Genomic DNA, 25,409 nt, shown 5'->3' on the forward strand with positions numbered 1-25,409 from the left:
TCATTCGCAGACGTGAACCCCCAATGATTGTACTTCAATTCTTATCTAATACAATTGAGATTAGTTAATCCTAGTGGATGGTTCTAAATCTAAGGCAGCTAATAAACAAGAGGAAGAAGCGGAGAAGTAGGCTTCGGCGGCGCTAGGGCTTCCTGTCAAATAATAGGATTTTATGTGAAGAAGAAAGGAAAAAAAATTAGAGATACAAGGGTTCAAACCCTAGTCCAGAAAGCCAATCCACCCACGTGTTGCCACTTGGCTACAACAATATCTATGCATAGTAATGTGAACTGATTATCTATATACGATTTGTTACGTGGGAGTGAAAATTTAACACTGTTAATTGATTCCGTAACATTGTTAACGAAAATAAAGTTACACGTTCGAATCTACCAATTATTTAAAAGATTAGATATATACATGCAGTACACTGCAAGACTATTTTTTTCGTTTAGGAACACATAAAATAAATTAATTATTTATTTGTCTATAAATTTGAATAATTAGTTTTATATTTTTAAATTTTGTTAAATTTATAAAGTCTAATATATTGTATAATTTATATTGTCTGAATAGATTTTGTGACCGTGGGTTAATAATTGAAAATATCATTAGTGTTCATATAATTCAATTGGATAAACTATTAGTCAATTTTTGTTTTTTTGTATTTGTATTTACAATGTAGTTTAAATATATTTTTAATACTATTGTTTTAAAGAATGAGATGAGTTTACCATAATTTCACATCCATATTTTTGTGTGGGCAATAGTTTTTTTGTGTTCACATAAATATCTGTTAGATTTTGCAATATTTGTTGAAATTTAAATATTTTCATTCAGTAAAGAAGACTCTGTTGGAAAATAATAATGGACCATAAAAATGAATCAGCCAAATTTAAAGTTGATGGGTTTTAGTAATGTCCAGGCCCATTGTGTTTTTTTTGCTTCACCAAATTAATTTACGGTGGCAACAAAAAAAAAAAAAAAAAGACAACAACAAAAGAAAAACGTAAAACCAAAAAAAATGGTTGTCTCGAGAGCAAAAGTCGATTCGACAACATAGATCAGATTCAGTCGATGATGGATCAGACAACCTCTATTTTCGAATTGGAAAACCCAGAGTAAGATCCATCATCAATTTGTAAAAGCTGGAGTTTCCGATGGCGTCTTCAATTGATAAGTGAGGTAATCTCGTAAATACTGTTTAGATTCCGATCTATTCTTTCTATTTCTGATTATAGCTCAGAAACTGTTAAAATTCCTGCTTGACTTGATAATAGAGCTTGAAAATCTATAAACGAATATGGGTCTTCTTTCAAAGGTTAGAATGTTTACATCTAAATGGGTGTTCAATTTAGCCTTGTTGTTTACATCTTCTAATGTTTAGATTTATATTGAAGTTTATGTTTTTCCTAATTTTGGGATTTTAAAAAAAAATCAGGAACTCGAATGACGAACACTTAACCAAAGATAAGTAACGATACCCATTTCTTAATTTGTAAATACCTATGACTTATAGATCCAAAAAATCTAATCTTTTATTTTACCTGGTCAGGGTTAAATTACTTTCAATAAGAGGAAGATTAGAGACAACAATTGGATTGAAGTTTGGCCTAAAACTTACCTGTGAGTTTTGGATTTCTTTTTCCTTGCAAGTAGGGAAAAAATTCCGTCTACAATGGATCACTAAGGTAATTTCTATATCTGTTCTTTCTAATTCTGCGTGATAGTTATCAAATGATTTATATTTTTCATTTATTTCATCTTTGATGTATGATTATAGCTTTTGAGTGGAGCTTGAATATATATAATCGAATTGAGTCTTCTTTCAAAGGTTTGTAGGTTCCCATCAAAATTGATTTTGAATTTTGTTGTTGTTTACATGGATACATGGTTAGATCTTTTTTCAAGTTTAAGGCTTCGTTAATTTTCTTTTTCTTAAGAGTCAGGAAAACAAATGAAGAACACTAAATTAAAGATAAGTAACGAAATCCTCTTATTGACTTGTAGATGGCTCTACTACAATTTTTTTTTTTTGGACAAACTCTAATGTTTAATTTTACTTGGTCAGGGTAAAATTACTTTCAGTAAGACGATAATTGGGGAACAAATGTGTTGAAGGTTGACTTATAAGAAACCAGTAATTTGGATATATTTTCCCTTGCAAGTAGTTTTCGAATTAAAAATAAGATACTGAATCTTTGTTTAGTTTTTTGCAGACTGTATTTTTCATTAAAATCAAGTCTAATGTGAATCTGGTTTTATTTTTGTCAGGTTAATTTCTGTTACAGGGTAACATAAGTTAAAACTTTGAAAATAGAAGTGGAAGAGTAACGAAGCAATCTATACTATATATACTGGTAAGTTAATTAAATTAATACTTATATTCAAATCACATGCCTGGTATTGAAAATAATCTAGGTTTACTTTGCAGGGTAGTTGAGATTCTGAGCAATGAATAATAAAAGTGTCTGATAATGCATATATTGATTCTTGTATTTAGTCAAGGTAAGATGGTAAATAGTATAAGAATTTGTTTAACTTCTAATAATCAACCTTAACCGATACTGTTATATATAAAGCTTATTGTGTTTTGTTTCTTCAGGTTGAAGTTCATAACTGAAGAAAATAACTGTAACTACTCTGTGACTGTCACTGTCCATGACCATAGTTCCATTGGTAAATGACATCTTGTAAAGATGTGTGGTTGGTCTGAATTGACCAGTTGCATAGCTAAGAGCAAATGTCTCAATGAAAACCCAGTTACCAATAGGAAGCCTATTCACATGTTTGTTTACCAATGAATTCTTCAGTGATGCATGAATCTTTTTACTCTGAAAGTATGAAAGACATAAGATGCATTAGTAATAGAAAATAATTGTATCTCGTAAACGGAAACATTATTTCTTACCATCGAGTCTGACAAAACCAACTCAAGTGTTTCACCATTTTCGATGTTTAGACGCCATGAATGGATGACTTTCACTTGAACCCTCCATGATGTTTTGTAGGGAAGAACATCTTTCAAGAAAGCAAAAGTAGCAGCTATAATGTGAGTGATGCCTTTCGTGATTGCTTGTGTATAATCTTCGTTTTAGGTGAGTATTATTTATAGAGAAACCGATTAGGTCGGCCTACAATTTTGTTACGAAATCAAAAAGATTTGATGAAGCGAGTAATTAGAGAGATAATTATGTCAACCTGTTTTTTATGGTATCTTTATGAGATATGCTATATTCTAAAATTTAATTCTATTTCGGTTAATTGATTTAGGAGATGCGTAATTGTTGGGGGAAAATATTTGGAAATGAAGCAGTTTAAACACAAATCTCGCAGAAGATCATCATGAAAGGCAAGAAAAATCTTTCTATTTTCTATTTAATTCTTGAAGATAAACGATTGGGGGTAATATTTCAGGGTTACGAGATTTTACAAAAAGATGGGCTTGGACTTGTTATTTTTTGAGTTGTAATCGGCGAACCCATATTTAGATTTTTACTAATAAAGACAGTGGCAGTGTTGTAAATAAGTTGGAACTTGAGGAATTTTTTCATAAATATTTCTGAAAATGTATATATAAATAGATAAAGATTTTTTTAAACCCAATTTATTTCTATGAGATTTTTTAGTCCAACCAAAAAAATACACGTATTAGACATCCCAAAAATAAATAAATTTAGATATTTTTAAGCTTTTTTCTCGAAACCGGTAATCACAATGCAAACCGGTCGAGACAAAACGAGAAAGAAGCAAGAATGAGGCCGATAGAGATATTGGTTAAAAACCCAGTTCAAGAACCGGCATAAACACAGTATTAATCGAACCGGGACTCCATTATCAAAGTACAATTGCTTAAGGTCTCTCTCGTTCTTCTCCTCTCGATCGTTCTTTCCCCAGAACCCTAAATCATCTTCCCCAAATTCCAAAACTCATCGTACTCAAAATCAACAAAGGAACCACCTTTCTTACAGAGGAAATCGATGGAGCATCCCAACTATCCATATCAAAATCCTTTCGAGAGGCGTCCCATCCTTAAATCGAAAGCTCCTGCTGTGAAGTGGATCAAAGAGTGGTAATATTCTGATTCCTTCACTTTTCAATTCTAATAGGCTTATGCGCCCATGAACGGTCTCTTAGATTACAGCTTCCTAATGTTTTAGGGTACCACAAGATATTGTTGCTACAGGTGGGAAGTGTTATCTTCACAAATGGGTTACAGGTGAGATTGATTGAAAACTATGATTTTTGATCTTGTTTTTTTAAATGTAATTGTATCATTATGTAATGTCTGTGTTGTTGTTGTTGTTGTTGGTACAGAGGACACTCTGAAGAGACTCAAAGAAAAAGAGAAAGAGCCTGATGTTCCAGAGCCTGAGCCAGAACCAACTACCGAGATTTTGTTTCTCTGCAGTTACGATGGATGTGGGAAGACTTTCTTTGACGTTAGTGCGTTAAGAAAACATTCTCACATTCATGGAGAAAGGCAATATGTTTGCAATCACGCAGGATGTGGAAAGGTAGTATACACATTCACTTTTAGGATGATATATCAAGCCATCTGATTTTTGTTTTTGCTGAAACAGAAATTTCTGGATAGTTCAAAGTTGAAGAGGCATTATCTTATTCATACTGGAGAGAGGGCTTTTGTATGTACTTATGAAGGCTGTGGAAAGGTGATCATTCTGTTACTTTCAGAGTAGCCTATTTTATTGGTATATATGATATGCAATTAGGCAAGGGGACCGTGTTACCTGTGAATAGTAACTTTAAAATTCATTCTTATGCTGTACACTTACATTTAGTAGATGATGGATGCAGGCATTCTCGTTGGATTTTAACCTCAGATCTCATATGAAGACTCATTCACAAGAAAATTATCACATCTGTCCATACAGTGGGTGTGGTAAGAGATATGCTCATGAATACAAGCTAAAGAACCACGTTATTGCCTACCATGAAAAGGTATCACTACTCAAATTCAATATATTGTCATTAAAATACTTTTCTTTGTTCTCTTGTGAGCGCTTCGAAGTCAGGGGTCTTATCAGAATTTAGGTAGAAACTGTCTTGCTTTGGTTACTTTAATTTTATTTCTTTCGAATCCTGTGTCTTTATTTTTTACGCCTGGGTGTAGTTTTTCTTTCTTTGCTAGAGGTTGGCGTAACTACTCTTGTCAAGGCTGTAGTTTTTCGAATCTCACTCGATGCTTGCTAACTTCCTTTCTGGAGCATAGAATTCTATTTTTTTTATTATAAGTTGCATGATTAGAATTACAACTCTCTTAATAGGTTTAAGTTGCAGAATCTAACAGTTCTTTAGATTCAATGATTCTGGTGTCAGAAGTATTCATTGTTAATACTTAACGTGTACTGTGGCAACGCATAGGCAGAACAATGCATTGTTTCTTTCATGATTACACACCCTTATGTATTCATATTTGCAAGCTTCTTAGAACTTATCTCTCTAAATTTCACTACCGGTGTAACAGAATGGTGCTGGAGAGACGCCCAAATATACCCCACCCGCAGAGAAAGTATCAAGGACTGTCAAAACACCTGCAGCAGTTTTTGGTGCGTCTCCGGATCGACCATACGCATGCCCTTACGAAGGGTGTGAGAAAGCTTACATACATGAGTACAAGCTTAAGCTCCACTTGAAGAGAGAGCATCCAGGGCATTTACCAGAAGAGAACGCGGAGAACCCCACACTGAACAAGCACAGCGGCAATGACAGGAATGATATTGATAATGGGAGTGACCAAGATGTTTACAGGAAACACGCTAGTAATGGGAAAAGCCAGTCACATAAACAACAGAGCAGAACTAAGCCAAACATGAGGACACCACCGGCCAAAGTTGGGAAGAAAGGTTCAACCTCTTCGCCAGCCAAAGTGAGGATTGCAAATAAACCATGGCAAGCAAAAGAAGCTTTTGAAGAAGTAGAAAGAGAAGAATTAGAAGAAGATAGCGAGGAGACAGAGGAAGATAGAGAGAATGTGGATGATGGCTGGAGGTTTGGCGAAAACAACGAGGAGGATGATGATGAAGAGACAGAGTATGAAGACTAGCTTGAATTTCATCGAATTCATAGACGCATAGGATACCTTTTGCTTACTTCCCATATCTATATGCGATGGTGACTTTAGTAGCTTTGTTTCGTTTGCCTTTTACATTCTTCTTCATTTTTAAACCTTTGTACAGTGTTCTGATAACATTTTTGGAAAGCTCTTTTTATAGGTTTGGTCAACTTTTTTAAAGCTTATCTTATAAATTAACAGGCGATTTCTAAATTCATATAAAATTGTAAATTATGAAAATCAAAACACATGGATTTTAAAATAATATGTTTTATTTTTGGATTTAATTGAATCTTTCTATTTTACACTTTCAAATTTAAAAACACAATTTGAGTTTTGAAATCCAAAAATAAATTATTAGGGGGTATTCAACTTGACATTTTAAGTGATTTGTGTAAAATTTACAAATCCTATGTTATTCAAGGGTTTTAAAAAGTCTACTAAAATTCACCGTTATTGAACTGATGATTTAAAAATCTAGTTTAAAATCCACTGTTATTCAAAACAATTTGTGGATTTGGATTTTAATGACTTTAAAAGATTCTCGAGGATTTGAGGGGATTTGTTTAGTTAAAAATACAGAAATCCAAATCTCATTGTTTTATGTGGGATTTGAAAAAAATTTACAGAAAATCATATCAACTTCCTAAAATCTATCAAAATTCTAAATTTCCTAAATCTCATCAAATTCTTCAAAATCATGGTTTCAATACACCCCACTAAATAAATAACATGGGATTTTAACAAGTATTTGTAAATTATAGAACCAATAACACATAATTTTGATAAGTATTTTATAATCAATGATTGTATAACACATTATTTTTGTTTGAATTTCCAAATCCATTAAAATCATAGAACCAATAACCCCCTCTACAATACTGAAACTCAACCTATTGCATAATTAATTTCAAAAGAATATTTCTTAATTACGACTTTTATTAGTTATTACATCAGTGATTTTTTAAAAATATTCCTTAACTAGTTGATAAATGGTATCAAACTTATCAGAAATTCTTAACAAAATCATTGACTACGTGTTTTGATTGAGAAATATTTTTGAAATTAATTAAGCAATAGGTTGATAAATCATTGATTTCATGTGTTAAGAAAAGTTTTTTTTGTGTAATTATTTTATCCAAATAGTATTATTTTGTTTTACAAAAATCAATAATGTAATAACTTATAAGAGCTGTAATTAAAAATATTTACTGAAATTAATTATGCAATAGATTGATAAAATTATTGATTTTATGATTTAAAAGATATATTTAAAATTTTTACCTAAATAATATTATTTGGTTAAGAAGATATTATTAATTTTGTTAAGGGTAACTTTCATAATTATAATATGCTTCGTCAGCATTCTAATCAAGCCTCGTCAGCGTCCACGTCATGCCACATCATTATTTTTGACAGTTGAGTATGATTAAATTAGTCAATGCTAACGTTAATAAGAGTTCAGGTAGTTTATTTGAATTTTTTAATGATTCATGATAAAATATACACTTACTTATTGTATGGGTAGGAAAATACACTATAAATTGTTCTGGTTGAAATTTACCTTTTTCTCTTACATTACAGGTGGAACAAGGAGTTCTGAAGTATATCTACGTATTTACATTTTTTAAATAGTACGTCTCTTAATCTTGTTTATTGCCTCTTTTTATATATATTTTTTTTGTTTTGAAAATATTCTTGACCAAAAATCTTACATACCAAACTTTTTTAAAATTCCCAAAAGAAACAACTATGTAACATATGACTTTTGTTGAAACGATGTTCTGCAATCAACCAAGTTTAATACATGGAAAACAGGAAAAAGAAAACATTATATTTGCTTAGCACAACTATTGCATCATGCATCATAACATATAAAGTCCGAATTTTGACCTCGTCTCAAATGTTTCATACAAATGCTTTTCAACTTATATCTCTTTAATTTTTTTTAGCTCTCTTTTTAAATCTTTGAGAAATAATAGTTTTCATCTATTTCTTTATAGATCTGGGTTTAATTGATGTACTTTTTATTTAACCAATTGATAAAGTATATTAACCTGATTAAACCTGATTGCAATATGATAGAAAACTAAACCTCCTTAAATTAGAAACCCTAAAATCTGATTTCCTCTTTCCCTCTCTCGACGAACCCTAAAAATCAGGATTTCCAAATCGAAGATCCCCTTTCTTCCGTTTTGTCGAACCTTAAAATTAAACCAAAATTCTGAACCATGGCTTTAATTCTCTAAAATGCTTTTGAGAAATAATATTACGATGAAGAAGCGTAAGATAGATATAAATTTCACGTTGAGAAGCTTGCCAATATTTTACAGAAGTTGGAGAATCAATTCATGACGATACGTACTCGGAAAGTGACGACAAAGCAGAAGAAGGTCGTGGTGATGGTCCAATAAGATAATGTGGAATTACCATTCTTTCTACAATGAAATCACACTCAAAGAGTGTATCCTGGATTATGCGCTTCCTATAGATATATAATATGAAGCAATATATGTATGAAAAAGATAGAATCGGATTTAGATATGTTGGTGCTGAGGGAAAATGTGAAATGAGAATGTATGTTGCATCTCTTACTAATACATTGATTTGGAAGATTATGCTTTACATCAATAAACGTTTTTTGTACCGTCAATGGAGAGTGTGGGAGAAACCAGTGGTTGTTGGACGTTGGATCCCGCACACAATGATATTAGTGGTTGGACACTTGTTTGATCCCAAGAACAAGTTTATAGAAAAAAGTGTATACTATTGAGTTTATTGACTTAAAAAGTGTATACTATTTAAACTAAAATATGTAATCAATTATACATTTAAACACAATTATTCTTCATAAATGTGTCTGTTTTGATATTTGTCACGCTCGAATCTGTGGGTTGACCGAATCTTCCCTTAATCCGCAAATCTTTCCGTTTTATCCCTGATTCATTGCCTCGTACACCTCGTAACATCGAGCTTACCTTGACTTCCTTGAGTCGAGAAGTCTCAAACCGCTCGGTTGCGACGCATGTCTTGAAAACAAGTCTAGAGTCAGTGCTCCAGGCCTTATACCGAGGACTTGGGCCCGTAGGGGTTTTGGGCCGAACAACAACCAGACAGTTTGAACAACCGAACAGTTTGGCCGGATTCACTAGACGCTGGAAGAAAATCCGATAAATAATTCTTTCTCAAAGAAACGCTTGATCAAAATATTTTAAAAGTTCTGAATATTTACTAAAAGAACCAAAACGAGTTTTTAATATCTTTTACAAAAAGAAATGTTAATTAAAAGGACAATTCTCGTAAATATCACTAAAATGAGTTATTTTCTCTCCAAAAATACCATTTTTACTTTTTTTTCCCAAAAATACCACTAAAGTGTATTTTCTAAAAAGATCACAAAATTAAACTTAATTTTTAATATTAAAAATTAATCTCTAAATATTAAATACTAAATTTTACCCCCTAAAAACTATACCCTAAATCTATAATTGTCCATCCAAATCTTAAAAAAGTATTTATTCTACACTCGTAAAAGTCAAATTTTTCTTCTGTGGCTAAGTATATTGGAAAATAAACATTTTTAGTACTTTTGAAAAAGGGAGACATGCAAAATTAGACCCCTAACTTGAGTCAATTGCAATGTTAGATCCTTCTTTTTCTCTCTCCAACATTTGCCACTTTCTCCCTATTAAATTCTTGTCCATTCATTGTATTCACAAAATTGCCATTATTTCTGATTTATTTGAATTTCTTGCGAAAATGTTTATTACATTCATATCCTCATCTTCTTCTTTTATTTACGATTGTGCCACCGCCATCAATTTCCCAACAACCATGAACAACCAAATTTGAAGCTCTTAAAGCTTCAACAACCTGAATTTGTAAGCTTAAATAACACCCAATGCTATGAGAACTTCATTTTCTTCCATCTCGTCTCCATTTTAATCCAAGAAAATTTGCAAGTGCATTTATCTTGTTATATGTCATGATTCTTGGATAGTGATTAAATTGGCGCTGGGTATCTTCCGTGGTGACTTAAGACGACGTCATCGGCTGTTTGACATTGCGAACAACCAACGTAAGGTTATTTTCCGGTAGATTTCGTGATTTTCCTTATGTTTTTGTCGAAATTAGACTTCATTTGTTAGTCCAACCGTCATAATATCATGTAAAGTCTACTATTTGGTCAGTTTTACAATTTAAAATTTATCGAGCCCGCAGACTAAAATTTCAGTCTCCTTAATTTCATTTGAAAAAAAATCAAGTTTTTAACATGATTATGTATTATACATATGGAGAAATCAAGTTTTTGGTTGTCATAGGCAGTTAGGTTATTCAATTAAACTTATTTAGGTAGTCAAACTGTTGGAGTTAACGCTAAAGTATGTACAATTGAAATAGTCTTTAATTGGAAATTTATAAAGATTTTTTTTTTATTTTTTAGTGCGTACGTGTTATATCGGTTATGTACTTGCCTATATATATTTTTACGATGATAATATATTATACTTTTCGATCAATCATGTTTTTGCTTTTCTTAGGTTATTAGGGTTTTAGTATTAGGGTTTAGGGTTTAGGGTTTAGGGTATTTAACTTGCTGCTTACTCTTTCAGGTAAATGGCGCAAATACCTGTTGTTTTCGTAGTATGACTGACGAGAAATGGGTCTTGGCATTTTGACATGGATGGATGCAATGGTGGGAGAATGTTTTTTTTGCGACACGGTTGTACATACGCTGAGCTTGTTGAAATGGCTGTAGAAGATTATCTGATTGACAAAGAAACAGAGATGGTTCAATTATCGTATCCCTTAACAAAGATGATGCTTCAGCAATTGCCCCTCGTGTCTATGTCGCAAATGATAGATCAATTCAGAACTTGATAGATTTTAGTAATAGTAATGGATGGACATCCGATTATGTTAAACAACTCTCGTTCTGTTGAAGATGGAGAGCCAACAGATTAATTTGGTAACGATGTAAATCCAGGTGCCGAAGAGTGTGCAGATGAATGTGCAGAAGAATGTCATGCAACTGATCATACAGATGAGAAGCCGAAAGATGTTGATGACATGGATTTCAATTACAGTGAGTATGGGAAATTTAGAGATGAAGATGACGATGGAGATGGAGATGACTTGGGACTAGATGCTGAAGAAGGGTAACCGTTTTTTGGTGGTATTCATGGACAGTTAAATAATCCTTGGATAGACCAACTGAAAGTAGGGCAATGCTTTGCTTGCAAAGCTGATGTCATAACTGAGGTGTGTTTGACCGCGATTATGTTAAAATTCTCTTTCAAAATTAAGAAGTCCACAAAGTCTCGGTTGGTGGCAATACGTTCTGTGCCAGGATGCACATGGAGGGTCGAAGCCACTGTGAAGAATGATCCAAACACTTTTTGGATCACCAAATATCTGAACGTGCATACATGTTCTATTGTGGACCGCGTAGCTAACCGTAAGCGTTGCACCTCAAAATATATTGGGAGGCTATTCATCGACCGGGTAGGAATAGTAGATGGTGTTGTCCCACAACATATCGAAGATTCAATGAGGACAATGTTCGGCATGACTTTGGATTACACCACTTCGTACAAGCTTTACAATATGCGCAAGAATATATGAGAGGAAGCGCAGAAGACGGATATGCGAAGTTGCCTTATTGTCTTCGGAAAATAGAGCAGCCAAACCCGGGAAGTGTCATTGACCTTGTTGTTGATGATGAGCATAGGTTTAAGTACCTTTTCATATCTTTCGACGCTTCAATCTGTGGTTTCAATTACGTTAGGCGAGTTATTGTGGTTGATGGGACCCATCTCACTGGCAAGTATGAAGGTGTACTGTTAATCGCTTGCGCACACGATGGTAGCTTTCAGATATTTTAGTTGGCTTTTGGAATTGTCGACTCGGAGTGTGATGCTTCATGGGATTGGTTTTTCACCAAATTAAATGAGTGTATCTCGGATGAATATCCTTTGGTAGTAGTTTCAGATAGGCACAATTCAATATCTAAAGCATGTCGCAATGTTATCACATGGGAAACACGAGGGATATGTTATTACCATCTTCAACAAAACATAATTTCTAATTTCAATGGGAAGCAACTGATGTACTTGGTGAAAGGGGCAGCATATGCACATACGCATGATGATTACAACCGCTACATGGCTTCGCTCACTAATGTAAATCCGACTCTTGCTGCGTACTTGAATGAGGCAGATCCAGCTTTATGGTCTCGAGTTTACTGTCCAAGAGATAGATACAACATCAAGACTAGCAACATTACAGAATCTATCAACTCCATGCTAAAGAAAGCCAATGGGATAACATATCTCATTGAGTTTATTACGAAAAAGTTAGGAAGGTGGTATTGGAAGAGACGAGAGGATGCACTAAGTCTGACAACCACTTTTAGCCGGGGTGTTGAGTTCTTATTCGCCGTAAGGGAGCATTACGCAGATATGATGACGGTCGAACGCATTGATGGTTGGCATTTCCACGTTTGTGGTGGGCAACGTGACTGTTTGGTTGACTTAGAAGCAAAATCTTGTTCATGCGGGGTGTTTGGTGTGGAGAAAATACCATATTCACATGCAATTAAGGTTGCCAAGTCCGCTGGATGGCATATGTCTACCGTGGTATATGCTTACTATAGAAAAGATTATGTCTATGCGTCATACGCGGCTAATATTATGCCCAATGTCGAGCACGATCCGAGTGGGCCAGATATCCGATGTATACCTCCATGACCGAAGCGGAAGCCTAATAGGCAAAAGAAGTCTTGTTGGCTTACATGGCTAGAAATGTCACATAAAAAGGGGACCAAGCCGCAGAAGACACAAAAGTTATACACTTGTTCAAAATGTAGGCAGCCTGGACATACTCGACCTCATTGTGTGAGTAACATTGCATCAGATTATTTTTAATGTTTTGTGGCTGATATCATCTGTTAGACTAATAGTATTTGTTAAGGTTGCTGAAGACGGAGAGTAGAAGTTACCTTCATCGTGAAGTCAACTGGAATTTTCGTAGCACTAATTTGTCTTTGTAATATTTCGGATATATTCCACTTGTTCAAGTCGACATTATCTATTAAAGACAATCATTTCTCCTAAGCAGAGTACAATTTCTTCTCTTCTTCATCAAATAGCATCAGATAGAGAATGATGAGTCATATTTTGGGGTCAGATTCTGATACAAATTTGCAAATACAAATTCCTGGTCCAATCTGCAACCACTGTGGTAGATCTACGGTACTTGTGAATTCATGGACAAATGCAAATCCGGGAAGAAATTTCTTCAGGTGCACTGTTCATGGATTTTCTCATTGGTCAGACTAAGAACCATCACGTGGATGGCAAAAGCGGAGCTTATTGGAGTCAAGGGATGAGTTTTGTCGGCAGAAAGAAGAAATTAAGGTACATAAAGAATCTATAAGAACAATGAATAAACAAGTTGTTAATGGTTTGGTGAATTTCGCCAGAGCAATGAATTTTGAAACATAACATAAAATGTAGTAGAATTACTGATCTTCCTTTAAGAAGTCAAGCAAAACCTTCTTCATTTCCTTGTCTGCTTTATCAAAAGGATTGTACGCTGACTTGACGCCAATCTTTTAACCTTTTCAGCCTTGCCCTGTGCCGCAAGCATAGTAGCTTCAACCCGTGGTTTTTGCTTCTTAGCTCTGGCAGTGTAGTCAGCTGCTGTTGGGATTTCTGTGCAAAGGAACAAAGGTGGGTATGAATCAGTGTCAGATGATTCAAAGCTGCCCACCTTTGGCACCTTCTTATCCGTACGAGTAACAGATGGAGAAGGGTTCTGGGTCTGCAAATTCCGATTTAAAAGTTGCATGATCATTGATGTAAACAAATAAAATTAAAGTCGCGACATATGTTTAAAAGTCTCGAATAAAAAAAACAAAGACAACATGATTTTGAAGTCTACTTCACATAATGAAGTCTAACTGATACACTTGATTTTTTTGTCTGCGAAGTTAACAACTTCTACAAGTCTACTTTTTCTTCGCCTTGTGCCTGGTATTGTGTTTGTGAGGAATCGTAGTAGGAATTTTCAAGTGTTCAGAACTAACCATATCCGTGGATTTTTAAGTGATAGGCTCTTCCTCTCCAGCAGTAGCTTCATGAGACTTCTGTTCCTTTGGGTTGGTATCGACATCTGACGTACCAGTTACATCTCCCTTCCATTTGGAAAGATTCAAGGCCAGGCTTTCCACCTTTTTATTCAGCATGTCAAACTTCAAATCACAACTGCTGAATCCGTCCTTCATCTCTTGAATCAGAGCTGCTCTCCACATGTCGAGATCATCTTTAATGGAATCCAAGTTATTGATATCCAAGGCAGTTGAAGTACCTGGACAGTGTCTCTTCCCACTTGGTTCATCAAATGTACCGACTCTCTTCTTCTCACCTTTTTCCTCCACCTCCATCTTTGCATTGTTGGATTCATGAATACCGTCCGTCTCCCACAAGCCTCTCCCCCACTTCCATGGACCAAAATCCCTAGTCAATGCTTTCATAATGTTATCAATTTTGTCATCTGCTTCATCCTCTTCCCAAACAGAGGTACTCATGCCACCAATGGTCTTGAAGTGATTGAAACGAGTCTACAGTTGATAAAAAACAGTATAACTGTTCAAATCCAACACTAACAGTGTTGCTAATAAACAAATCTAATATAGTAGATAAACTGATATGCGTATTACTGATATGCTTACCTGTCTTAGAATGCCCTCTTTGACATATTTTCGACCGCAGGAACCACAGTAAGCAAGCAACGGTGGACTTGGTTTATTAGGCAACAGATCACCAAATTCCTTACCAAAATCCGACATAGATTCATATACCCAAATCTGCAGAGGATCAACAAATTCGTCTATATGGTAACTCTTGTTAATGTCCTTCTCCTTCACAGATTGGATGAGGTTCTTGAAAGCAACTTTTCCCCATGGATAATCAAGAAATGCATATAAATCCATGACTAGCCTAGCCATATTTAGACGAGTGGGCAATGAGGATTTTCTAGCTTCTATAAACCCAGCATAGATGGCTAAATAACCCAACCCAATACGATCTACTCTATCCCAGTCGTAAGCGTTCTTACATGCTGCGACGAGTTGATCAGTACTCAGACCGATGTCTAAACTGACTCCAAGCTTCTCCCAAAACTCTTCCATCTCGTCTGTAACATCAACCTGTGGTTGCTCCAAGGATTCGACATCTTCATAGTTAAGTCCAGTGATGGCTTCAAACTCATTCAAAGAAAATCTTAATGGGTTAGACCCGACTCCATATCTCGTACTTTTTGTTGCAGACTAGCTGAAAGCTGAGCATATAGTGAACCAGTCTGGAAGCCCATTCAAATTTGAGACGGTTGAACTGTAAGAAGACACCCAGTCGAGAGTTACGAATCTCATCCCATTCATCTTCTGCGAGAGCTTCGTACAGTACATCAAACAGCTTTGTATCGTTGTTGTAATAGTCGATGCTTTTACACGGAAACGACTTCTCACACTTCGTGAAAAACCTCCGAGGAAATTTTAGATTGTTCACCTCCTCCATTCTGCAAAATAAGGCAAAATAAGATTAGGTTTGGCGGGGGATTGAGATAGAAGAAGACAAATACGATTAGTCTACAATTGAATTGAAAAGGAAATCTACAATCGATTTGAAAAGAAGTCAACCTTCAGTTTAATCGAATATGAAACGGCAGCAAAGACGTTGCAGCGAAGATGAAGCGGCGGGGTTGAAGAATACAGAGTTCGGCGAGATATGGTACAAAAACGTTAAGCGAAGTAAGCAAAAAGACAATCCGAAAGATAGAGATTCAAGTTTAAAACAAAAAGTAATGGGAAAATCAAACGTTAGTGATAAGCAAAATAGATAAGCGGAAGAGGAAAGTTGACAAGAAAATGAAGACGGAATAGAGATAACAAATATTGTTATTTTCGGTTTTTAGGTTGTATATAATTATAATAATTATAATAATGATTTTATAAAACCAAAACCGTTTTATTCGAAACAGTATCGGAAAATTATAAAGAACCCAATTAAAACCGGATCCCGTTTATCGGTAAACCAATTCCCGCTTATCGGTAAATTAAATAAATATAAGATTACCGCCAACTAACGTCAATTCAATTTATACCTTGTAATGATTATGTTGACGACTTCTCTGGCATACTTCTTCAAGGGAAACTGAACCGTCTGCAAACCTATCAAATCAAATTAAAACTTGTACTATCTAGTAGACTTATCAAGAAGACTTCTTCCTGGGAAACTGAAATGTACTTTAAACTGGAAATCTATCTAATCAACCAAATTAATACATCGTTCACTTCGATGAACCCGTTTCTATGGTATATGTTCACTTTACTTCGATGAACTCGTTTCTATTCAAATCTATCTAATCAACCAAATTAATACATCGTTAACTTCGATGAAATTCAACAGAAACTTTCTAATAATTACCCAACCGTGAATGTTAGAATACTACACTTATAAGTTAAATAAAACGAAGTGATATAGAGAAAGTTTCTATTATTACCCAACCGTGAACAGTCTCCAATTCCTCGTGGCTGTGATGAAACTGAAAGACTTTCAATCACCAATTCGCTGTCGTGAGGATGAAATACTATTTTTAAGAGAAAATAAATGATTTACTGATAACTTTTTTGGTTGCAATTTTAAAATAATCACAAGGCCCAGTACTTAGGTTATATATACGAGACGAAGCGGTTGCAATGAACAGTTACATATAATTAATTAATAAGACAAACCATCGCGTCGTTAAAAACCAACAAGCAGACTTCATCGCCTGTCTTCTTTACACAGATTAAGGAGTAGACTTCATAATCTTAATTTTCCGACAATATGTAAACAATTATCTGTCTACCGTATAAGTCTACTATATATCAACTGTAATTGAAATCAACGAAGTCATCCAAATATTACAGAAACTGAAGCAAGTTCACAGATTACAGACATAAATACTCAATTCAAACAAACAGACATGATGAAGAAAGGTTCACAGATTTTAGAACTTAATTGAAAGATCTACGAAACCGAAGAGATTAATACAACAATGACAGTTATACCGGCGATAAAGACATTCTCGACCACTCCCCTTACACGACGAACTGAAAGACGTAATTTTTCATCTGATCTTTCACCTTGTCTAGCTCCTGCTGAACCCATACCATTTCCTCATTTTCTTGGATGACTGTAATAGAATCCCTTTGGTCAGCAAGTCCACCTCTCATTGCCTGAAGTTGTTGCATAATAGCCTCATCCCACCATTTCATAATATGGTCCTCTCCATCCTATACCATAGAAATAAATATACCATAAGAATATTATCTATACTCAAATAATAATTATACCAATAAATAAACCACCAGACAATCTAACAACCTTATGGTTATTGCATCTAATGAAAATTCTTCCTGGATTATCGGCTGTGGTGGAACATTTCATAACGGTTTCCCTTCCGCAGAAACATTTGTCAGGAATTCCAACTGTCAGGACAAGAAAGTTTACTTCGGGTGGACCTTCACTCCATACTTGCAAAGAACTAGAAGATGGCTGAGTGTAGCTGTGTAACCCCATATTTGTGTGCAAAATGAACAAAAAATGATGAGAACATATATATTTACGAACAAAAATAGCTACAACGTTACAAAAGCAAATCGCCGACGATAAACCAAGAAATACTTATCTGAGATGTTCTTGAGATTCGAAGAAGAGAAATGATGAGAATAAAATATGAATTTCCGAGAACAACTATATCAGAATTTTTCAGAGAGAAATTTTGGAGAGAGAGAGAGATCACGTAAAAACTAGGTTTAACCTATAGAAAGAAGTATATATATCATTAAATTATCCGGTTAGGTTAAAAACAAGGAATCAATACGCATTCGGTTAGGTTCAGCTATCGGTTTGGTTAAATTATAGGTATTAATATAATATTAATAGTTGATGGCATAACAAAGTCAACCACGAATAGTCCAAAGATAAGTCTACTTAAGCAAAACTCTAAACCATATAATTTTAGCCTAATCAGCCTTTCCTCCCTTCATTTTACCGTTTATAGGTAAATTTATTTTATTCCAATACAGGAAGTCTATGTGGTTATTATTTGGTCAATAGGTTTATCAAATTATTTTTTATAATATTTTTAATTAAAATTTAAACTATAATTAAGGAGTAGACCAATTGTTATGTCTTCTAGTTGAAGTTAATATGTAATCTACCTTAAAGAAATCTATTGCAGACTTCCTCCGGGTTACATCTGTCATTTCGGCTTCTGTTTTTTGTTTGGTCGTAAGGAAGTCAACTGTAATTTCAGTACCCTTAGTTGTTATGTTTCTCAAATATCGAATATGGGGTCTACTTTTGCATTCAAGGCCAAATAAAGGTATAAAAAAGGGAATTTAGTCCAATGTACCACATTGGATATAGAAGTTTTCGATTATACCACATTTCAGAAACCTTTTTCAATGTACCAAAAGGAGAGATATCAAATGACGCTTCTACCCTGTGGTACATCTCTTGCTGCGAAATATACTTCATCTCTTGCAGTTGAAACGATAAAGTGAATCCGTGAGTAGCTGTGTGAGATTGTGATAACTGGTCAGCTAATGAAGCCGGACATTGAACTACCTCACCAATGGAAACCCTCTCCAAGTTCGTTACGGAAGACAGCCTCCCCCATGGATATTTGACAAAAGACTCTAGATCTTTAACCAAATTGACAACTTTACTGGTAGCTTTAACATTAGATGAATTGCAGATTAGAATGTCATCGACGATTACAACAAGACACAGTCGGAGTCTACGATCACCATCCATCCGCTTTGAAACAGGCAACATCTTGTCTTGTTTAATTGTGTAACAATTTGCCTAATTGTGTAACTATTGTTCGGACCAACAAGACTATTGAGGTAATCAGGATCAGAAGAAGCAGCAGAATCAGAAGAAGATGTATCATCCTCACACGAAGGGAATGGATCATAATTTAAACCAGTCAATATTGCAAACTCCCGGAGAGAGAACCTGATTGGATGCCCACCCTAAACGAACCACATTTCATGTTTTTTTCTGGTGAAAAGTGATCGACAAAGAAACTGGTGGACAAGTTTGCCGGAGAGGGAACTCTTTCGGACAGGAAGTTGTAGAAGACGACCAAAGCAAGATTGTTTCAGCCACTGTAACTCAGGGGACCCATCTAACGCCTCTACGATGTCGAGCAGATACTCAGGCTTGGAATATGAGTTTATACGACCCTTAAGAGGATAGCGATCCGTTGCAAAAAGAAGCGGAGGAAGATGTCCATCGTTGGTTTCAACACAATCTGAGGTAGGCTTATGAGAATATCCAAGATCTATGTGTAGACAAAATCACCCACAATTAAAAACAATTTTGTCCACGGACAAAATGAGTGATATATGTCCATTTATCACTTACCCCACAGGAAGATGTCCATCGTTGGTTTCAACATTGTCTGAGGTAGGATGATGAGAATCTCCAAGATCTCTGTGTAGACAAAATCACCCACAATTAAAAACATGGTTGTCCACAGACAAAATGACAGAATATATGTCCATTTATCACTTACCCCATAATTGGAGAAGAAGATTCGAGATCCCCCACAATTCGGTCAGCAGATTCGAGAGCTTCCACAAATGTACTTTCGTGAATAAGGACAAAGTTGGGGGAAGGGACCACAACTGGAGGATCTGAGTTGTTCTCAACTGCGGGGGTCATGCCCACTGCTGAAGGATCTTCGGTGTGCTCACCGGCGTCACCGTTAGTTTCCATTTCCGCGGGGGGGGGGGGGGGGGGCACCGTTCAAGTTGCAGTTCAATCTAATAGGATAAAAACATAACCAGCAAATAAACGAATCTGCAATTATGTGATAATTGCAGAATAGATGGTTAAACATACAAGCTCCGCCGCGCGCAATTAGGGTTAAACATAGAAACACCGGCGACTGTGAGAAGCTCCAGCGACTGTGAGAAGCTCCGGCGACTGTGAGAAGCTCCAGCGAAGTTAGCAGTAAACTTTTATGACTATCTCTCGGGTTGGGTATTAAGTGGGAGAGACGAAGAGGTCAGGTAGTAAAGAAAAACAAAAAAATTACTAATTAAAACCTTTAATTAATTGTTTGACGAGAAATTGAAAAGACAGGACATACACGGTTTCCGTATTCAAAATTCAAATTACTTTTTTTTTTGGGAAAACCATCGACACAACTTCATGGTTATATGGGTCTTTTCAAATCTATGATGTGGTAAATCGCAAAAGGACGAAGTGAATGTGGTAGAACCCACAACTTTGGTTTGAGAATGTGGCACATTCGTTAAAAAATAGTTTTTGGTTTTTAGTTTTTGTAATAGATTTTATTTTTTTTTTGTCTTTTTTTTAAATATTTACATAAGAAAACAGAAAAAAATTAGAATCGTAAGTTTTTCCTAAAATCTCTAATTATTTGGATTCTAGTTTTTGTTAATATTTATAATGAAAAGCGAGAATTAGTTTTCATATTTTTTAGGGAATATAGTGTAAAATCTTGAATGGAGAAAAATGCGTTTTAAAAAAACAAAATCTAAAAACTATGGAGAATCCACTTACCATTAAGTGAAGGCCTATACATTGAGTGCATATTCTGATTATTTTCCTTTTTCTAGAAAAAGAAAAGAAGTAAAAACTAATCTATATTAACATTTTTGAAGTACATTTGACAATATACCCTTTTAGTTATACTTAATTACATGAATGTCTTTGAAAAAAAATATTTCAAAATTTTATCTAATTTCCAGAAATCTCTCTACCTAATTCAAACATAAATATATGATTCTCCTTTCATGTGTATTTGATCTTATATTTAAATTATTTTGAATTATTGCATAATATATTGACTTAATAAAATTTGTAATTATTTCTAACTATGATGCGATTCAAAAAATTTAAAACGGAAGTGTATTACTCAATCGATGAATAAAAAAAGTGTATACAATGTCTCATATCGTTTGAAGAAAATAAGAAAATGGTTCAGAGTCATACTATAAAAGAAACAAAAATCTAATATATTAAAGGAGAAATCGAAATGGCTCACAGCCATTCTCACAAAAATTGACGTCATTTACCCTTAATGAAAAATACCTTTAAAAAAATTTCGGACAAGCTTTTTTTGCCTATTTAGATTGCTGAAACGCACCACATTCATCCTCAGACTTAATCTATATAATCGTCAAAAACGTGATTTTTATAAGTTATAAAACCTAAAACCTGAAATAATAATGGGCTTAATAGAAATCCCAACCAAATTATACCGACTTCTTTGAAACCCTAAAAATATAGGTTTTTCGTTAATATAAATAGGTACATCCCTAACCATTCTCCATAATTCGAAATCTTTAAAAAAGAAGAAACCCTAAATTACTCTCATGTTCTCGAATTTATATTTGTTTTATAGTCTTGATGATCTTTTATATGGATCTTTGTATTCGTGTTCGTGTTCTAATTATTCATATCCTTTTTCTGTAGTATTTGTTTGGAACGCAAGTTCAAGCATCATCAGAACTTTGTGTATTGTTTCTTTACTAATTGAATAATATTGTATATTTTCTTGAATTATTAAAATATTTGTAAATCAAATTATACTAATCCCTATGTTTCAGGTGAGTTAGTAGATGGTCGTGATCTTAGTTCTATGTACCCACACAAGGAAATTAGGTATATATATATTTTTTGTATACCTAAACTAATTTCCTTGATACATTGATGCTGCTAAATTAAATGACTCATGTTTATAGTTACAGGAACACTTCGGAAGATGCTACTATTAATGAAAGATATTTGGTAATTGTAATAGAAAAATATTCTATCATCTTTATTGACATTTATTCATGTGTTTCTGGCTCTAATAATTAAATATAAATCAATAGGTAGAGGTGGCAAAGTCTATCGAATGTTCTTGTTTAGGTGAATCTACCTATGTTCATATGCTGAAACTCAGTTATTGTTTAAAATTTTATAAGAAAGATTATTAATATTATACTTTTGATTTAAAAATCATACTAATATTTTGTATTTACTTTTTTTTTGTTATTATTAAAAATCATACTACCTCAGTTATTGTAGAAAGTCTATTATTGGTGCTAATAGTATCCCAAAATCTATGGTATAAACTTAATTTAACTAAATGTTAATGTTCAAAATTACTTAATCTTATTTTCTCAGATATAGCATAGTTTAGATTGATTAATTATTCAGCAGGTGAAATATGCATGGTTAGCAATACGACGTCTTACAACTATTGCTTGGTAGTTGTTTATATTAAAACAGTAGTAATAATGTTATAACGTTTGTTAAAATTGCTTCATTTGGTATTATCATGGTAACAATTTGTGTCTAAAGGTCACCCTGATATTAAACCTTTTACAAAAACATGATACTAGCGTTTATTCGTAAATCTTTAACTCTAACCCTATTCTTTGATATTATCTGCAGAGAAGAAATTTATCGCAAAGAATCTAAGTCGTTTCCTTTTTATTTAAGATACACGGTAATTACCGAAATATATTCTAATTAGATTTTATTATATCTAATCTAACATATTTTGTTATTTAAAAACAGACTGCATATGGAAGGAAAAATAATAGGTGTCGTAGCAAATATTCTGGAATGAAGCGAGTAGCAGAACATATTTTAGAGAATAATATGATGAATGTTCTGAGATCTTATAATTGCTGCTTTCTGGATATTGTTTAATATGGATGAATACTTTATGAAATAATAATATTCCTATAAAGTTTAATTTTAAAATAAAGTGTTTATAATGACATTCTTAAAGTAAATGAGATGAGACGTGTTAACAATGAAAATGTGCGTACCGAAGTTACATTAGTAGCAATACAAAAAGCTGAAGTTCTTGCATCATTATATAAATTTCAATATATCGTGAGATTGTATATTTAAATACCGAAATTGTATATATGAATGATAGAAGTAAACTAATCAAGTACCTGTATTAAATATATGAAAATAGTTTATATATAACTTTTTCAGTCTGAATTTATTAAAATCTAATAATAATTATTTTTTTTGATGGAATATTAAAATTTATTAATTTTACGTTATGTCAAGCAGGGTGGATAAACTTAAGAAGTATTCCAAATTCAAAACAGAACAGAATAAAGTTTAATATCACGATTAATGTAAAAATGGAAAATATATATACGCATTAAAAGTCGTAATGATAAACATTAAGAAGTTTACTATTATCTCTAAAATAAATGGAAGTGTAATAAAGATATTTATGTCTGGAGATCTATACAAAATTTTTTTTTTTTTAAATGGTAAACATATATTCTTATATATCACTTATCAAAAAAAAAAGTAAATATATTTTATATATAAAATTACATGTATATATACGTCTATTCGACTCTTTTGACATTCAACCTAAAATAACGAAGAAAACAAAAAACAGAACACTATGGTTAGGTATAGCCTTTTTGATGATGTTTCGCGTTGGAATTCATCAAAATATGAATGGAAAATACGTGTGAAAGTTTTGTGTTTGTGGGAAGAAAAAGGTCCATGTTTGGAGATGGTTTTATCTGATATTAAGGTATTTACTTTATTCTAATAATTAGCTCATTATGTATTCCAAAAATAAAGCGTATATGCAGTTATACCTGAAAGTTTTGATTTGCAAGCGATGAGCATATTATTTTGACATATAAAATCATATTATGTGACAAAATTAATACTATGTGTTATTAGGGTGTAAAGGTCCAATGTTCCTTTCGTGGAGATGTTTATGATCGTTTTGTCTCCAAGTTCAACTTTGGTGATTGGCTCGATTTCGAAGACTTTAAGGTTGTTGAGCAGAATGGTTCATGTTTAGCTACCACACATCGTTACAAAATTGTTATTTTGTATAATACCACAATCAAAGAGAATTCAATTGTTGGAGGGGAAGATTTCTATGGTTTCGTCGATTTAAAACTCATTAATGATGGTACACAATGTGAAGATTACTTAGTCTGTGAGTAGTTGTTTTAGATATTATAAAATTAATTTCAATTATTATTAGTAAATATTTGTATTTGAACTAACTTTATTTTTATACAGACGTCATCGGTGAGGTTGTCAATGTTGGGGAATTCAGCTGTAATTTCAGGAAATTACAAAAAAAAGACGAGATCAATAAGTCTGAAAATCATGGGAAATCTGATGACGCATCACAAAGTGACAATATTCGTATGTTGTTTAAGTATTGTACTCGATTTGGTTTTGAAAAAAAGAAAAACGCATCTTACAATGATCACTCAGAAACAAATTGTACATTCTTTGAGGAATCTGATGACGACAGTAATGTTGGAGATCAGGACGATTCTGATTATATACAAGAAGGACGCGACGAAGAAGATGATGTTTCTTATGATGTAATGGATGAAGAATATGATGATATTGATGAAGAAACCGGTTATGAGGTTGAATACCATTCAGATGATAGTGATAATGATAATCATAATGAAGATAGATATATCCAAGATTTAGATGAGGATGAAGATAACGTTGAGATGCAAAGTTCTGAAAATCTTGCAATAAATTGCAGAGCAGAAGATAACTCTATTAACCACAAAATATCTTTTGATCTACGTGATTTCAGGTGAATTAAAGTACTCTTATTATTATATATATATATATATATATTATACAAAATTATGATCTTGAATTATATTGAAGCATAAGGTTTGATTCTTGACATTTTAGTGGAACCCTAATAAGGTGTGAGTTATTCTAAAGATCGGCTGCTTATAATTCTTACCAGGGTGATCACTTAATTTGTGTTATTCGATGGGGTGTTATTGAAGTTTTCCAAGGTATACATTTAATTTGATGATATTTATTGCTCAGTATTTTTGAACAAATATTAAAGTATTATTTATGTTCTAATTTTACAGGAAAAAGAAGTATATCTTCTACAGTTTGTACGAAAATAATACTCAATCCGCAAATTCCAGATGAGTCGAAAATGATGAAATTGTAAGATTATCATCTCTGTTCATGTTATATATAAAATGAAAACATTGTAAAAATTCGTTTATAATTTTTTTCATGTATACCTATGAACTAAATTATAGGAGACCAAGGAAGAGGACTCGCAAATAGAAGACTGACGACTTCTTATTTTGTTTTTGCTTACTATGGATTTTATGGGGTTTTAATATTTTATATTTAAATGGTATATGGATTCTAATTTTTTAATTTAAATAGATAACAGTTTGAATTTTTTTACATAT

General features: G+C 33.4%; 2 protein-coding genes across 51 annotated transcripts; both read left to right on the forward strand.

The window, feature by feature from the left end:
* Nucleotides 1–965: 965 nt before the first annotated feature.
* Nucleotides 966–6,256, forward strand: LOC104736848 (zinc finger transcription factor YY1). 50 transcript variants are annotated; one of them, XM_087480214.1, is made up of 16 exons: nt 989–1,185; nt 1,281–1,321; nt 1,442–1,691; nt 1,784–1,834; nt 2,072–2,140; nt 2,275–2,360; nt 2,435–2,508; nt 2,606–2,679; nt 3,012–3,098; nt 3,274–3,352; nt 3,972–4,072; nt 4,161–4,219; nt 4,318–4,517; nt 4,584–4,673; nt 4,819–4,962; nt 5,489–6,256. In XM_087480214.1, the coding sequence occupies exons 11-16, from the start codon at nt 3,981–3,983 to the stop codon at nt 6,065–6,067; spliced, it is 1,164 nt and encodes a 387-aa protein (XP_087336340.1). In that variant the 5' UTR covers nt 989–1,185; nt 1,281–1,321; nt 1,442–1,691; nt 1,784–1,834; nt 2,072–2,140; nt 2,275–2,360; nt 2,435–2,508; nt 2,606–2,679; nt 3,012–3,098; nt 3,274–3,352; nt 3,972–3,980; the 3' UTR covers nt 6,068–6,256. The 50 variants fall into 50 exon arrangements, 45 of the variants coding, with proteins under 45 accessions (XP_087336326.1, XP_087336343.1, XP_087336345.1 ...); XM_087480200.1 differs by lacking the exon at nt 1,281–1,321 and having other exon boundaries at nt 966–1,185; nt 1,944–2,140; XM_087480217.1 differs by lacking the exon at nt 1,281–1,321 and having other exon boundaries at nt 966–1,185; nt 2,072–2,167.
* A 5,441-nt stretch (nt 6,257–11,697) lies between these two features.
* Nucleotides 11,698–12,825, forward strand: LOC147929640 (uncharacterized). The gene is made up of 2 exons (XM_087480677.1): nt 11,698–11,941; nt 12,062–12,825. The coding sequence occupies exons 1-2, from the start codon at nt 11,698–11,700 to the stop codon at nt 12,823–12,825; spliced, it is 1,008 nt and encodes a 335-aa protein (XP_087336803.1).
* Nucleotides 12,826–25,409: the final 12,584 nt, after the last annotated feature.

This window comes from Camelina sativa, chromosome 13 (genome assembly GCF_030686135.1).
Source record: "Camelina sativa cultivar CO46 ecotype springtype chromosome 13, ASM3068613v1".
NCBI classification, from domain to species: Eukaryota; Viridiplantae; Streptophyta; class Magnoliopsida; order Brassicales; family Brassicaceae; genus Camelina; species Camelina sativa.

Coding starts and splice junctions, on each gene's coding strand:
- LOC104736848 (XM_087480201.1), top strand. CDS start 3,981: ATGGAGCATCCCAACTATCCATATCAAAATCCTTTCGAGAGGCGTCCC. Junction 4,073..4,160: donor GTGAAGTGGATCAAAGAGTG/GTAATATTCTGA, acceptor CTAATGTTTTAG/GGTACCACAAGATATTGTTG. Junction 4,220..4,317: donor TCTTCACAAATGGGTTACAG/GTGAGATTGATT, acceptor TTGTTGGTACAG/AGGACACTCTGAAGAGACTC.
- LOC147929640 (XM_087480677.1), top strand. CDS start 11,698: ATGAGAGGAAGCGCAGAAGACGGATATGCGAAGTTGCCTTATTGTCTT. Junction 11,942..12,061: donor AATCGCTTGCGCACACGATG/GTAGCTTTCAGA, acceptor CTTTGGTAGTAG/TTTCAGATAGGCACAATTCA.